Source organism: Scomber japonicus, chromosome 16 (genome assembly GCF_027409825.1).
Source record: "Scomber japonicus isolate fScoJap1 chromosome 16, fScoJap1.pri, whole genome shotgun sequence".
NCBI classification, from domain to species: Eukaryota; Metazoa; Chordata; class Actinopteri; order Scombriformes; family Scombridae; genus Scomber; species Scomber japonicus.
The window spans coordinates 6,165,273-6,182,640 of NC_070593.1; the positions used below are offsets into that span (position 1 = coordinate 6,165,273).

General features: G+C 38.0%; 1 protein-coding gene across 1 annotated transcript in view; it reads right to left on the minus strand.

The window, feature by feature from the left end:
- Window positions 1-4,391: 4,391 nt before the first annotated feature.
- Window positions 4,392-17,368, minus strand: part of gfra4a (GDNF family receptor alpha 4a) — an 85,641-nt gene continuing 72,664 nt past the window's right edge. Inside the window, exons 7-8 of the mRNA XM_053336253.1 lie at window positions 7,890-8,059; window positions 4,392-4,544 (exon numbers count right to left, since the gene is read on the minus strand). Of these exons, the coding sequence (XP_053192228.1) occupies window positions 4,392-4,544; window positions 7,890-8,059 (323 nt within the window). The remainder of the gene's footprint in view (window positions 4,545-7,889; window positions 8,060-17,368) is intronic.

Consider the following 17,368-nt stretch of genomic DNA (forward strand, 5'->3'; position numbering starts at 1 on the left):
CGAGGGTCAGATTTCAAGCCTTTTATCAACCTGCAGCAGCAGTAGCCGTGGTTCAACAGCTACGGTATATGGGGCATCGGGAGGTCTGTCCCACATAGCTGTTGACCCAAAACACGGAGACTGCAACCAATTACATCTGCCATCAAGTTTCTTTCTGTGGATTTGCATTTTATAAAGTTGGCAATATTTCCAGGTGAGTATTTCCAGTTGAGTACTTTTAAAGTATTTTTGTGGCTTCCAGACTTGATTGTCCTCTACATCTAGCCATATTTTGCATATCTGCAATATGTTTCGCCTTGGCTGCCTCACAAATGTGCCCCTGCATCATAGCCTCGGGGTATATAGTAGGTTTGAAGAAACACAAATTTGCTCTAGGTTTGTTTACACCAGGGGTCTCATTTATTAAAGTTTCTGTTTGTGCTTAAAGTTGCGCTTTGTAAAGTTTTGATGCCAGCATAAGCCTCTCAGTGATTTTCTCTGTCTGACATGGCAAAAATAAAAATCTGGATAAGTCCTTTTTATTATTACCCAAGGTATGGCTGTTATAGACATCATATACTATATATGGTATACACTATAACACCTTTACAGGCCCTGCATGTGATGAAAAATGGATTCTTAACTTAATGCCAGGGGTGCTGCTAGAGGGAAGAGGCGAGTACTACCTCTGAAACACAAAGAGGCGACGCTGAAGTCTGGATGGGGTTTTAAAAAAAAGAATTATAAACGGGTAATAAAATAAAGTCCCTCTCCTCTGCACAACAAACTGGTCAGAATTCATCCTCCATTTACAGTGTTGTCTTTATTTGCAGGAAGTGACACGTCACATCTTTCTGCCAGCGCAGATGAACAGGGAGCCGGTTGGTCAGTCACCTCACGGCGCCAGTGGACGCAACGAGACGCCTGCTGACTGATAAATAACAGGACAAACCAAAACGGGGTGACAGAGCTCGGCTGGTGTCACATCATGATAAGAGACAGAGGCTTTGTGAAAACCAGAGGTATCACTCAGACATTCTTATCGCCAGGTAACCACACAACGTGCAGTTTTGGTGATTCTCTTAGTTGGGAATTTAAAGGGTCAGCTCACCCAAATTACAAAAATGTTATCTCCAGCAGGACTGTATCTAGCCACAGTGAGTTTTGGTTTTATGTGCACAAGTTTGATATTCAACTTTTAAAACTTCTGCTGCCACCCTAAAACATTGAAAAACTGAGTAACTGACAAACAACTTCATGTCTTTCTAGTAGCAATCTCTTAGTCCCTGTGGAAAATTTACAAACTTATATAAACAGATGTCATTATGTCATCATTAGGAAGTAGTAGTGATAGCAAATTGAGACAACCAAATTTATTGCCAATGGATTCATTACGAGGCCTCATTTAACACGGTGTACACTCCTGAAACCTAATTGTGATCACTTAGAGCAACTCAATCATAAAACATGATCATGTAGCAAAAATATTACTGACATAAATATTACAATGCTCTACTACTGTAACCAATAAGAACTCCTATGAACTTAAGTTACATTATCTCCAGGTTAGGTTTGATGTCTTGATCAGTTCATTTTCAAATATAAAGTACAACATACAGTATATGACATGATTAAAGTTGCACTGATCAATATTTAAATTAACCGTGGGTCAAAATAATGAGTATATGTATGATATAAAGATTGCTCGTACTGACAAATCCATAGAGACTTCTCAGCAGACTCCCCTCAGCTCTACACAGGGGTATTTTAAGCACAACTTTAACAACTTAACTTTAAAACAGGTGTTTTCAGTGGAAAAAGCTCCGATAAAACCACTGTGGTCTACCTGCTGATACCAAATGACAGACAGATAAAGTTAGCAACTAGCTGGTGAACATAATGGAGCATTTAGCAGCTAATGAGCCAGATGTTCCTCTCAGTTGGTGGAGGTCAAAAACAAAAACTAATAGTCAGGTGCTGAGAGACATCTCTCTAGATAAATGCTAATTTTGCTGCAATGTGGCTGCTGCATGTGTAAAAAGATTCACTACAGAGCAACTTTATTATGTGATGATACATATGTCAGTGCTGTAGTTGGAGTCTTTTTTACGTGTTTGATATTTAACCAAAATTGCTGGAAAACAGGATTATTAAGGGATAACATTTGTGTGTGGGGTGCTAATGTTCTATAACCCCAAAACCCATCAAAAATCAGATGATTTGGGAGAAAATTATGGCTTATTTGTCATCAATCATGTGATTTTCTAGAAGTAGTGTTGTTGTCTTGATACAAAAGCTTCAATGAAAACTAATGTGTCTACCTTGCAAATGCCTCTGAGCTTTAATATAGAAGGTAATATCACTAGAACGTAGTCATTGTATTTGGATGGCAGCAGCAATATCTTAAACTTGGGCAAATAAAACCCTCCATGACTAGATACCACTGGAGCTTAGAAAGAAAATATCTGTTTGTGATTTGAGTGAACAAGCCCTTTAACACACACGTTTTGAGTGACATTTTATCGTAATCGTACATCATGTTAAAACCCATTTGGAGTCTAATATCAATGGCATCAATATGGAACAAATAAAACCAACATTTTTTTCCCTTCTTGTAGAACTTGGCAGGCAAAATCCAACAATTGCGCTGTTATGACGATATAAGCTAATAGCTGTGTTAGCTTTTTTAGGTCCAAGTTGAACTAGAGTGCGTCATGTTCATCAGGTCTGCTTTTAGCTTGGGGGGCAACACATTTTCTTCCTTTGTGTTAAACTCAGCGTATGTTGTGCCGTTTATTAATGCTGTGAAACAAATCTTCAGATAACTGAATTCAATGGCAGTATTGAAGATGACACATTCCTCATTAAGAGCATTTGACTCCTAACCAACTTTTGTCTCACACGTGTTCACAACTCCCAACACTTATTATAGACATGTCCGCCCCTTACAAAGCAGAGATGGGCTTTTTACAGTTCATATCCAAATATCCTCCGTCGTCCCACATTGAGCGAAGAGTCCCAGCAGGTAGCGGGCCAACATGGGTCACCACCTTCATCTCACGGGCCTCTTGTGAGACAGATGCATCCGTTCATGCATCAAAACCCGCACCATCTGTTTCCTCTAGTGAGGGCAAAGCATGATTGGTCACAAACTTGTCAATAGATATCTGTTTTCCATATACTGTATACGTTTAAAAAATATAAACCTGTCTTCATCCCCTTATCACTTCACCAAGACCACATGATATTTGTACATTTCTGAAGAGGGCCCAAAGAGTCAGAGCCTCACACTTAAAGCTTAATGAATGAATATATGAAGAGTCCCCTTCCAAAGTGAGGTATCTACCTTTTGCAAAAAAAGTGACATATACTCATACAAAATGATTCATAACTTTAGAATTAAAACAAATTACAATACAATAAAAGCTAATAAGTAATGTTGGTCCTTATTTGACAAAATGAAACACTTCTACAGACTTTGGGAGATCTTCTTAAGTTTTCTTTGAATGTTTAATTTTGAATAAAAATGTATATTTTTCTAGATATATTATTTATTTGGAAATGAACTCTTCATACCTGCAAACTTAAAACACAACAACAACAAACAACAAGTCAAAGTATTTCATTGTGATTTGACTTGATAATAACAAGTGTGCTTCCATCTAACATTTGAGTAACAAAATGATGTCTAGTTTAAAAAAAAATAAAAATGTGGCATTGAAATAAAGAGGAAAGCTGAATGAGCAGAGTGCTGCATGTGGACCAACACACATTCACACACCTTAAGTCTTGTGTAACACTTCATCACAGTTCATCTGAGAGAAAAGAAGTCTTAACATTTAATATTTTTCTTTCACATCAAGGAATGTTCAAAGACAAAAAAAATTATTTTTTTGTTGTTGTTTTGCTTTATATTTTTTTAGAGTTTTCCCCACACAGCATCTTTAGTGTCACTTCACTGTACACCTTCCAGACCCATCTTCCCTTTAAATGGAACCTGTAACATTATTTTTGGATGAGCAAAGTCAGCGTGTGTGTGTGTAATATGCAACAGTTTGTGTTTGAGCAGGTGTGAAGCAAGAAATTGGGTGTGTACTTCCGGGGTCCCCTCTTCCCCTCCCCTCCCCTCCCCCCTGTGGTGCGGCGGTGGCACCCTCTCTCTCAGGCAGTCTTCTGAAGGGCGTGGGCACGCAACACATCTGCTCTGAGTCATGATTCACAAAAAGAGATTAAGTGTGATTTTGTGAGGGAGAGGGGAGCGGGGCAGGTCAGAGTTGACCCTTTCCCCCTCCATCATTTGACACATAGGAATGGCTCTTACTCTCTCTCGCTCTCTCTCTCTCTCTCACCCCCACCCTCCCCCCGAGTCTGCAGTTAGTTTTGTCCGTGGAGGCCAGGTGAGCACGGCCTCTTTATTGGTCGGAGAGAAGCAGCAGGGTGGGCAGCAGCCAGCCGAGGCCCAGCAGCGGGGACATGCGGACGGGCTCGGCTCCGTGGTCCGACAGGCTCGGAGAGGGAAGGGTGGAGTCTCCCTCGTCGCCCCACAATCTGTCATTTTCGTTTACCTAAAGGAAAAAGACAATTTATCATCAATTTTTCTTGTAAACAAAACAAACTGCTATCTCCCTTCATATTCCACACCAGAAAACATCTTTTCAGCTGCAAAAATGGATCCAGGAGGAGCGATTTTATGAGCAACTATGTGGCCATAATGTCCAAATTTTTACACATCTGGAGTTAAGATAGTGGAGCGATGGACGAGGACATTGCCACTTATCAGACCGAAGCAATTTCACAGTGAGAGATGCCTCTTACTGCCAACATATTCAGAATAAACTCTTCAATCAGAGGTGCCGTATCTTTAGATTATCTGCTTCTCTGTCCATCCTTTACACTAAGTTATATTTCTCATAGTGGAAAAGTATGTGACTGAACACTAAAGGCACCTTGTGGAGGTTTTGTGAGCATCCTTGAGCTCTAATGAATATGTTGAAAGCATTTCCTTCCTCATAAAACATTTGCAAAGTCGTTTAAAAAATATATTTTAAATGCATGCATGCATTGTTTACATCCATGTTTGCTTGCTAGTAGTTCTTTTTTTTTCTCCATTGCCTTTTTTGGTGCATTGCTACATTCGTTGGCGTTGTAGTTACAACCGCCAACTATCGAACAGCAGAATAGTGTGAAACTGATGGAAAGACATGAGTAATGCCCACATCCTCATATCACATGCATACCTTAAAAAAACACATTGCTCTGTAGTGCTGCTAATGGTTAACAGCTCCACAGGGTATCTTTAAAGCAGCCGAACATCACAGAACCAGGCTGAAATGTGAATATCTGCTCAGCTACCTTTTGAAGATCTTAAAGGATGAGTTCACTTATTTTTTTTATTTATTTACCCAAACCTGCTTCTAAATGATAATTATCTGTGTGTATTTTGAATATTATAAACATGAAAATCAAAAAGGATGTCATATGATGAGGGATAATCTGACTCAGAAATCAAATGCATAAATAAATAATAAGGGAAGGAAAAGGAGAATCATTATTAAACTGTATGACTATGACTATCAGACCATCTGAAGATCATTACTGCAAGCAGATGTTCTCCAGACATGTTTAAAGACACAAGAAAACATCTTTAAATAGTATACTAAAATGATGAACTGATATTGTGAAATTGAAAATCCTGAAACATAAAATAGAAGCACCTTAAATGGAAAAGAGAAATGGAGCTGTAAAAAAAAAATAATTTCCTGCCTATCTGTACCAAACCAGCAGCTCATTCACATTCACTCCATATTTTGCCTTCACTCATATTCTTTCTATTACCCAAATATTGGGTGCTTGTTCCAGTAAGACCTTGTGTACTGTAAACATGGAGGGATTAACATTGACTTGACATAAAATCAAGCTGGAAATTGGTCTACTGATCCCCTTCAAAAAGTCATGGCCATTGTCTAGAAAACATGTCCAAACTGAACACTATAAACCTTGATATTGCTAACATTAATCTAGCTTGGACTCCACCAGTTCTGATTGAAATGCACAGCAACATTTCCAGCGTTCATTTAATTGTCCAGCTGTCCAGAAGTAATTAACAGTTTTAATGAACTCTGATGTCGACTGTGTAACTCTTATTTGATCCTGTCTGGTTACTCTGCTATATTAGGTGACAAAATGTACGTGTTTATCAAAGTGTCACTTCCTTGTTTACCTTATCTCTGCAATGCAGTCTGAGGATGATACAGACTGTTGAGACAATCATGTGTGGGACGAGGCGTTCGGAGGACCTGAGGCGAAACATGTAATTTGGGCTTCTGGCCCTCTTCAGCTCTCCCTCTGGAAATAAGTAAGTGGCCTAGTTGTACATTTAGCTTGTGAAGTTTATTTATATCTGCTGGTGGATTGCCAATTATGTTATCTGCAGCATTTTCTGGTTCCGATTAAGGGCCAAATACATGCAACAAATTTCTCCAGCCTGAACTGTGTGTTTAAAGTAAAAACAAGCTCTCCACATTAAAATTTATGTTCAACAGAGTTCAGCGGGTTGTTTACTTTACTACTTCATTATAAAGGCTACATTAATGATGTTTACACAACCTGTTGATGAAGCAGTTATTGATATGAAACAGTTGAAATGTGTCGTATGTGCACATTGAAAGATTTGTGACAAGAACTAAATCTCCCCCCGAAGATCCCAAACACCCCTGACATCACTCCGGCTGCTGCTGCTGCTGCTGATACACACTTTAACAATGCTTCCTCTATCACACACAGATCATTTTAATGTTTTTTTGATTACATGTTTATTCTGTGTTCCTGCATATTTTAATTGAGATATCTGTGTTTATGTTCGCAATCATGGTGCAAAGAACATTGGAGCTATGCCATCGGTCGCTTTTAACTGTCAGCAGAATAAGCTTTAAACTGTGTAACCTCACATGTGTTTATGTTCAGTGTTTGTTCCACTAATTTATTTTGATGACGTTACTTTGTTTTATGAATCATTTTTGCTGCTGCAGAGATCTGATGACTTCAGATCTGGGATCAATAAAGGTTCAATAAAGCCCTCACTGAGATTGCTTCTTTATTCACTTATTAAAAATTAACACACACTAAGTTATTCTATAGTGAACTTTAAAACCCAACTAAGGTATCAACAGTTTTCAGACAATATCTTGAACTTCCTAATTTTATAGGATGCATTTATGTAATTCTGATGTTTTTTTTACTTATTCCCTTCATTGTTTTAAAGTCTTATTTACTGTTATTGTCAACTTTGATCATTAAGTTTACTATAAAATATCCTGCCTCTATAAATATCTTTATCACACTAATTCCTACATAAGAGTGTGTACAGTAAGTCACCTACTTATCCAAATGTGAGGCAGGTAATTTCCAAAATCTGTCTAAAAAAGTAATATGGGCTGATATATCTTTAATTCTCAAATATCAATATTAGCCTTAAAAATCCCATATGGTTCAGGCAGAAGAGAACATTGAGATTAGATCCCAAATTAATCAGAATTTTGTGTCCTGACTGAAGAGTGTATAGTAGTAGATTTATATGCCTTTTATGTTTGCACCAAAGCTTTACATTCTCAGGAAAGTAGAATATATTCACCTAAAATTTGGACTGTCAGATGAGATGATGAAAAGTCTACATTTTGCACAAAGTAGCAAGTGGACAGAGCTTTAGTTCACTTCATCTCGACTTTAGTGTGACTGACACTGTCTGAATTATGCAGATTCTCTAAATCCCACCCGTCTGCCGCTCCCCGCAGGTTAAAACAAACACCCCGAGTTATCTGCAGCTGTGTGACCCAATTCAGACCGTCTCCATTAGTGCCTCTCAGTTTGAAAAAGGTTGTACATCACATCTTCAATCTTCCATTTCGTCTCACCTGAGTAGGTATCTGTGCTCTCAGAATGTTCTGCTCTGTTTCCATGGAAACGCCCGGGGTGGTGGTTGCCAGGTGCGGGCTCTGGTTGTCGGTTGCTGGACTGGGCATCCCGGGCTGGCTGGCACCCGTTTTCACATCCGATCCGTTCCCAAAGGCCAGGATGGCATTTTCTGGAGGATGAGAGCAGCAGAGGTTTGTTGTGTTTAGAGGAACATGACTGACACTTTAATGCTATATGTTCTTTCATTGGGTGGTAAATTAGAAAACTTTGCTCATTTTCACATCAGCCATCACCTCTAGTTTGCTTTTTTCCCCTGAATGGCTCTTTGTAATATGACTGGTCTATAATTACAGTACAATGTGGTCATGGCATACGAGGACAACTCAACCTTTCAGAGTGAGTCATCAGGCTGTTGGACGACTCGTCTCTTTAGTCTGAAACATTAATTTTAAACTATATTTGTCATTTGCCTAATATACAAGTTATTTTATCACTAAGAGGGAATGTGACAGACAGACAAGAGGCCATCAAGATGAGATTTATTTACCAAACATGAAAAATTTAAGTATGTACACTTCTCTGCTCACAGGAGACGATGCTTCAATACTTTAAAAGAAATATACAAACTGTCCCAGAAACAGCAGCAAGTGCTCCACCTACAGACAGCAGATTTCTGGATTATGGAAGTTCAGATTTTTCTAATTTATACATCTGTGTTGCCTTTCTGGGCCACAAGTCTATAAAACTGCCTAAAAATGTGTAACATATTGTGACAGAGTGGGTGAGAGAGCACACCATTTCTCCCCATTTTACTTTGTGTTTCTTCCCATGCTTGTCATTTGTTTGTTTAGCCAGTATATATGTAGCATGTAGGAATGTACTGTGTGGTGGTTACACTTCCAGTAACTACCAGATTGGACCAGTCTCATCTGTTTACGGACTCCTTGCTGTCTCAAGCGTGAGATGGCACAGCGAGCCCAGAGCAGAGGAAATAGTCAGATTATATACAATACATTATCTTGTGAAAGGATGACCTTGTTCTACCATCAGAACAATGTAAGCACAATAGTCACGTCATAATGTGTGTACATTCAGGACAATGGTTAGTCAGTAGATTATAACATACATGATGTTCACTCAATGTTCGATGATCAGCATTTCATGTAACGTAAGTGGTGTCATGGTCAGCAGATTATGACACACACATACACCTAATGATATGACATAGTTACTCATTTGATCAGAGAAGATGAATAATAAAAATTCCCATTACACCTGTCACTAACAGTGTGGGATACTACAACAGGATGCAGCATTTCCTCTCAAACAAGCAAACATTTAGAAAGATTAATTTCAGAAAAAAAATAAGTGGTGTTGCCTTCACATAACATATTAAAGACATTGATAACACAAAAATGCAGTTTGACAAATCGTGTATGAATTCTAGGCTGACTGAGTGTACTGACTGATAGTGGATAGTAGCCTAAACATTTTTACACTGGCTATGTAATCTGGGAACAGCTACCACAACTTTTTATCGAAGCAATGGATGTATAATAAGATCCAACACAAAATCAAAGCAGGTTAGTGGTTGGACCACATCTCTTTTTTTTATGATTAACATTTTTTATTTTCATTATTCACAAAACAATAAAACAACCCCCCCCCAACCGGCAAACACCCCCCCTGCTTGTTCTCTTGGTGTTTTAAATAGCTGATGCACTTGGCTGAAAGTTAACAATTACACTGCTGATTTGTTCATCTTATTGTGAATAAACTGCTGAACTTGAATCACCTCTGCAACAAAGTCCTCCTCCAAGTCCATGTGATGTTTTTATTTGCCATCAAACTGCATGAACATTTTTACTGCTGCACCGTACCACCATGTTCGGACAAGTAATGACAGAAATCATGTTTATACAATAAGTGTTGAAGCGCATCACATTCAGCCCCACACCACAGATACCCTACTCTCCTACATTGTGTTTTTTTTTTTAAAGTTCATGTCTTGTGTTGCCCCTGGAGACCAGAGACCTGAGACTTGGGGGTTGAAGCCCTGGTAAGCTTGTGCATTAAGGTGCCACTGCTCCCACCAACCTTCATAGCCTCTCTTGTAACACTCTTCCTCACACATGTGTTATTGATAGGCCTGGGGAATACGTTTAAATATGTTATTTCTGAGGCAAAACATGCGAGCAGAGAGTGTTGTGTGAGCATGAATATTTCCAATGAATTCATATGACTAAAATGGAAATTTAAAATGGAAAGCCTGTCATTTTAGCCAAATAGAAGAATGCCTCAGTCAGTGGCAGATTGAAGCTTTAGTTTTAATTACAGAAATCTCAGAGGGAAGAGCTGCTGCATGTCCAATATTATGCATAAATGGCAGAATTGAATGGCAAAAGGGGAACTCTGGTCATAATATAAAATAATGAACAATAATGAACTGCAGAGAGTCACTTTTTGAATCCATTCCTTGTCAGCAGGCTTGCTGGCTGGCTTACCTAAATAGCTGTAGGGTAGCATTAAAAGATAGAGGTGAAATTTTCTCAGACACTGAGTCAATTTGACTTGCTCCTGACCTTCCTGCTGGTAATCAACTCTTAAAGCTGCATTCAAAATCGCCCCCTCATTCACTATTCACTACACACAGACTCGTATGCAAAAGATAATATAACATTTTGTTGTCAGTTATCAAAAAACAATAGAGCTGAGCAATGTATGAGACATTGTTTTGTCCATAAATTATACTCACACACACACTATTATAATCTAACAAACACTTACATTATGTCTGAAGTTGAAGAGAAGAGAAAATTATATTGTTTAAAAAGAGAATTGTAGTTTCTTGGGAGTGAGATTGACGGTATGTCCAAAAAAGAAATTATAGTGTGTGCAAAAAGAATGATAGCACAAATGAGAAAGAGTTCTGGTCTGTGATGGAAAATAGTAATGCATCATGTGAGAAACAGAATGGCAATGTGCTGCTTATAAATCAAACATAAGTGAAGACAAATAAGAGTAAAAAACTCATGGCTTCCCTAAAGTGTTCTGGCTGCGCTTAGATGCTTCATGTATAGTAGTATTGGCATCGTTAACATTGCTGCAGGGCACTTAGAGATTTTGTTTTTAGAAAAGTGTTTTTTTTTCCTCACACAAAACTCTCTCACATACAGTACCAGTCAAAATGTTTGACACACTATATTCTTCTTACACTATTCATTTTCCTCATTTTCTATCATCTCACATACCAATACTCTCTTTGACAAATATCAGATATTACTCTTACACATACTGCTATCCTCTCTTTAAATATTCTTTCAAATATACTTCTTATCTCTCACATAGGCTTATAAAGTGTATTAATAAAGAATATGAGTAACTACAATTTTCTCCCACTCACTTCTTTAAGTGCATATGTTCTCTCTTAGTGCATTTACTATCTTACTTTCTCAAATACTATACTTTTAGATTTACTATCATTCACAAATATAGTTTTCTGCCTCATACATATATGTATGGATAACAAATATTCAAATATGCCTATTCTCTTTCAATATAGCACCCGTTTCTTCTTTTACACATACTATTTTTTCCTCACACTATTGTTCCCTCTTGCACACATTACTATTTTCTATCACAGTCACTTCTATTCTTTCTCACATTTATGACTATTCTTTTTTTATTTACTATCAATCTTTCTCCCGTGTGTTGTATTCAATCTGACACCACTCTCAAACAATCTTTGTTCTGCTAATTCTATATCATTATTTCACACTATTCTCTCTTTATTCACCGTCAGTCTCGAACATTAAATATGAATGTGAGGGAAAATATTAGTATACTATATTACAGTAGAATTTTATATTATACGACTTTCTTCTCAGTAGATAAATGTCAAAAATGTTTTCATACATATGCATCCTTTAAAAAAATGTAATATTCTGCCTTGATACACTACTACATCATTCTTTCTCGCAATATATGAGATGTACTTTCACACAACATTTTCAAAAATGCTGCACATATTAAAAAAGATGAAGATGCAATGTTTCAGTCAGATATACCTGAACACGTTTTTTGACCAAAATGTTGCATTTATTAAAGAGTGAAGTGAAGGCAATGTGCAGGTGTCCCTTCCTCTTTTTTTAGTACATTGCTATTTCACTTACACACCTATCACAAAGACTACTCAGGTGTGCAAGAGTGTTTTTGATGATCTCTTTTGCACATATGCATTACTTTATGAATTATTATATCCTCTCACTGAATCATTCTTTCTCACACTACTATTTTTTTCTACACAGTTTCTTTTCCCTTTCCCCATTATATACTATTCTGCCACAGATAGTACTATTTTTATTCTTACCATACATTCTAAATGTATAATGGAGTATGTAATACCCCTTTTCCACCGAGCTGGAGCTGGTGCTGGTTCGGAGCCAGAGCCTGACTAAGCATCGGTTCTTCGCTTTTCCACCGCAAAAGCTCCAGCCCGGAGCCTCAGAACGGGAGCCAGAGCAAGCACCAACTTTTTACTGGTCTAAAGCAAGAACCAATTCTGTCAGTGGACTGGGCTAACGTTTATTACCCGGCTAGCGGGGCTAACGTTTATTAGCAGACTAGCGGGGGTTAACGTTTATTAGCCGGCTAGTGGAGTTAACATTTATTAGCCAGCTAGCGGGGGTTAACGTTTATTAGCTGGCTAGCGGGGTTAACGTTCATTAGCTGACTAGCGTGGCATTTACAGAGGGTTAAAGATTTGTTGATTAAAAGTACTATTTTTATCATTTTTTTGCCAGAGCTGTCGTCTTCTTCTTCTTCTTCTTCTTCTACTGCTTCTTCTTCTTCTTCTTCTTCGTTTCTGGCAGGCTAGATGCCTTGCGCCATGTTGCTGCCTCTCACTGGTGAATCATGGAAGTGCTTCAAAGGTGAGCGCTGGATACATTATACAGTGACGTAATCGCGTGGCTCCTTGCCAGTGGAAAAGCAACAGGTTCATCAGAGATGGTTGGATTAGCACCAACTGAGCACTGGCTCTAGCAGTAGTTCTGAACCAGCACTGGCTCCAGCTCAGTGGAAAAGGGGTATAAGAGAGTATACTTGTGTAGTACAGTATAACTCAGTTATGTTTATGGCCCATATGCATTTGAAAATATGATTGTAAATGTAAGAGCGTATAGTGATATGTGTATGGGAGACTATAGTGGAGTATGTGTGAGATTATGATGGTGTGTTTTGGTAAATGAAAGTCAGACCATGCCTTGAGATTAATTTTGAAATCTTTTAAGCCTTGTCAGTTTTTTCTAGTGTAGGTATTGATTTTCTTTTTAGACAAACACTCACATAAAAAAACCCTCTTGCTCTCAGTCATTCCTGTATCCTTTCATAATGGACCTAAAATCAGCCCAAATAATAATAATAATAAGTGAGTAGACTTCGCAGCATGCAGCATTTGTAAACAAACAACATTTAAAGTTTGCCCCTCCTCCCTGGCTCAATGAGCGAGCAAGAAAGACAGAGGGAGAGCAGCTAGAGAGTGAATCAAGACAACGAGCAGCGCTAGCAAGAACAAAGCCAAGAATCAGATAAATAAAACTTTATTTTCTTTCCTTTGCTTCCCAGTGGTTATGTTCTAAAACGCAAATAAACACCACCACATAATCCTGCGGGAAGGTGCGGCAAGGCCTGGATTTTGTGTGAATGCAAAGTTTTATCCTGTCCGTTGTGGCTTCTCTGCTCTGTGTGTGTGTGTGTGTGTGTGTGTGTGTGTGTGTGTGGAGCTCACTGCCAACCTCAGTCAAGCAGACACACAGACCTGTAGCTCTTCATACATCCACACAGAGAGCAGAGCAGAGCAGAGAGACAGTGATGTAACCATAGACTGTATAAAAGAAATGTATGTAACATCCATGACGTCACCCATTGGTTTGTGGACTGCTGCTCGGAAGCCAATAGTTTCAAATCTGGGCAGCGCCATCTTGAAAATTTAAGGTGCATGCTGGGAAAAATAAAAACACAGATTCTACTTAAATGGGCATGAGGCGCAGCCATGGGCGGAGCCATGGGCGGAGCAGAGAGGTTGCTATGGTTGCGAGGGCTGGATCTCGAGGACATTGGGCAATCAACCTGTCAATCACGACGTAGCCACCCTGCATACCCTGCTTTATCATCAAATATAAAATCAGGGAGGCCAAAATGTCACAAATGAACATCATACTGCATTGAAGAAGGCTTTAAACTAGCGATTGAGACCATAAACACATTTTGAAAACGTTTACTGAGGTTAGAAATCAAGTGAGAAGTTGGTGAATTCTCCATTGACTTGTATAGAGATGGAAGTCCTTTTGACACCAAAACAGTCGCCCCCTGGTGGCCTTTTGATAGAATGCAGTTCTAAGTTACTTCCGCGTTGGCCTCATTTCAGAGGACCGGAATTCCCCGCCTGGATGTAACCTGGTTTCTATGCTATCCGTCAAGGTGCAATACTACTGGCTTTTTATACAAGTCCACACATTGTTTCTTTTTTTTTTTTTAGGAAAATCTTGCATAGTATATCTTTAACTAAGGATGACAGTGACTTGAAAAACCCAGAATCCTTTCAGGCTTAATTTGCTCAAACCATAGCACCTGAACTTTATGATGGATATAGTCCTGGACTGAAGGTCCTTGCTATTATGTTTAAATTCATGCCTCGTGCAACTCATAATCTACGTGAAAGTTATATGCACACTGTTTGATGTTATGTGCGATGATTGATTTTAAAGTAAGGTCGAAATTATATGAATTATGCTGTAGAATTTTCATATTATTCAGTGCTTTCATTCACTCACTGAAAATCAAGGACATGCACTCTCAAACTCTCTCAACCAGGCAGGATTCTCGCTTTAGTAAAATATGAGCTCCACACAGGGTCACGGACAGGGGAGCGCAGCCACACACAAACCACCAATATTTTCTGAGAGTCCTCTTTTGTTATAATAGAAGTGAAAAGCAAAAATTAATCATATTATGAAATGTTAATGCTTCATCAAGATATATGTCTGAAATGAGCGAGCAGACTAGAAGGTTGAATTGTACGAGACAAACTTTTTCTATTAACTGAATATAAGGACGCACCTGTTACGACTTATGAAATCAAGTTATGAAACAGTGTCAAGACTTTCATTATTTAATCATTATTTGTAGCTCTGAGTAAATTATTTAAGAGTTTTGTACCTCTGCATTTTATTTTGAAAAGTCTGTGTGACTTCCGGTGTTATTGATTACGGCAGTTGTGTCGGGGTTTTGGCAGAAGCACACGACCTATTGGTTTATGACCTGTGTGACCTGTGGTCACCTGTGGTCACCTGTGGTCATTTTGTAATAAAAATAAAAGAAGACCAAGGAGTTATAGCTCCAGTGTGCTTCCTGTCAAGCCTTTTCGGAGGGCTAAGAATTAAAAAATCCGAACAAACAGAGTTTATTGATTGGTTCTTGCTGCTTGTGTTGTCATCCTCTGTTAACACTGAGAAGAAAAAGGACGGCCAACATCTTGCGCAATTCTATTTTATTTTATGCACAACACAATAAAACTGACCTAAGCATCATTGGTGCTTAAACACAATATAAACTAATTTTCCTCCAAAAATGATGCATTCAAAGGTAGTGGTTAATATCTAGACTGAACACACAAACACCCAGGTAGTCACAGCCACACAGCTGCTGAGTCACAACATCTGATCAACAAACAATGGTGATGTTAAATAGATTTTGATTTGCCAATACAGCAACAGCGCCGAACAATCATGTTCAACAAAAGCACCAAAATTAAACTTGTGTCATCTCCTGCTGCTACTGCTGCTGCTACCTGCAGCATTTTATGAAATCACATCCCGTCTTTCTGCTGTCAGTTCAAAACACTCTGCGGAGCTGATTTAAATTCTACCTGTACCATAATGTTATAGTTTGAAACTTTTAGAGCATGCTTGATGGATGGTGATGTGAAGTGCTGTTCAGCAGGTGGAATTCAATATCAATTTTTTTTTTGTCAGATTTTATGTAACAAAAAGAGTCGTGGAAAAAAGGAATGCTGCTCCTTCATGAATGTGTTTTTTACTCCTCTGCATTCCACAGCAAAAATAAAATCTACTTTATACTTCAATGCATTTATGTAACAGCTATACTTAAAATGTCCAAGATTTTACGCATAAAACATATCTATTGTATGCAAAATATGACTATTATATGATTATTATAAATCAAACTAATCAACTAAATATGAAATAGTTCAAATGTGTGCCACTGCATCCAGCTACAACCTTAAAATGCTATGTTTTAATACATTAGGAATAATAATTAAGCAATGTAATAAGTTAACAATGACAAGGGCCATTAGGCTCCCTAATGACCTAAACTTAAAGATGCACTAATCAATATTTCTAAATAAACAATGGATCTAATCATTATCTACAATGTTAAAGAGGTCGCTTGTAGTAGTTCGAATTATCTCTGCATCATCATTCATCATCCACAGAGCACTTTATAGGCTTTAAACCTGAAATGACTGGCCTCTTTGAACACAAGCTGAGATATTTTAAACTTTTATGTTGATATAGCAAATATGTTAGCATACAGATACGTATTTATACATAATGTTGTGCATTCAGCTTATTTTGCTGTCCCAAGTTGCCTAATAAAAACTGCTTATGCAGCTTTAAGTAAATGTGTAAATTCAATTCCCCCACTACTCACATATGCCAACAATCAACAAGACTCAAGTTGAAGCAGGGTTACATCTATTTGTAAGGATGTGTCATTAAATGTTGTTACTGTAGTTGTTGAAACACATTTATAATGACAACTGGAGGAATGTGAATCTGTAGAGATCTGTTTTCTGCTTTCACAGGTGTAAAAGGAACAGATGCTCAAGTTTGGATGTAATTCAATTAGATAAACAGATGCTTTCAGTGTTTTGAGTTTCAATCCCTACTTGACTGAAACAGATCATGTTTTGGGGTTTTTTGCACCTTTTCTTTTAGCACTGCAAACAAAGATAATTTAGGGAGTGTGAAAGTGTGATTCTCTTGATGGCAAAATATTGGCCTTTCTTTTTTTTTCTTTCTTTTTTTAAATTACTTTTTGAAGTGTTAAGAAACAAATGTAGAATGGTCTAGAAAAAACCTTCACTTCCCAAAAAGAGAAGACATTTTAAACGGCAGTCAGCCTTTCAGGTGTTCATCTTTCAGTTGTGTGTAATGGTATGATACAATGATGGTGGTGAATATTTAAATAGGCCACTCATAGTAAATATATGACTGAGATTAATATTACAGTATATGTAAAATAATATATGTATAATTTACAGACCGGTAAATGTATATGGCATTATGCACCCCTAAGGAAACCCATTACATCAAGCTCTCGGATTTACCACAACACAAAATGACCTATGATCATATGATGAATTATATAAGTATTCATTTTCATTCAGCTAATG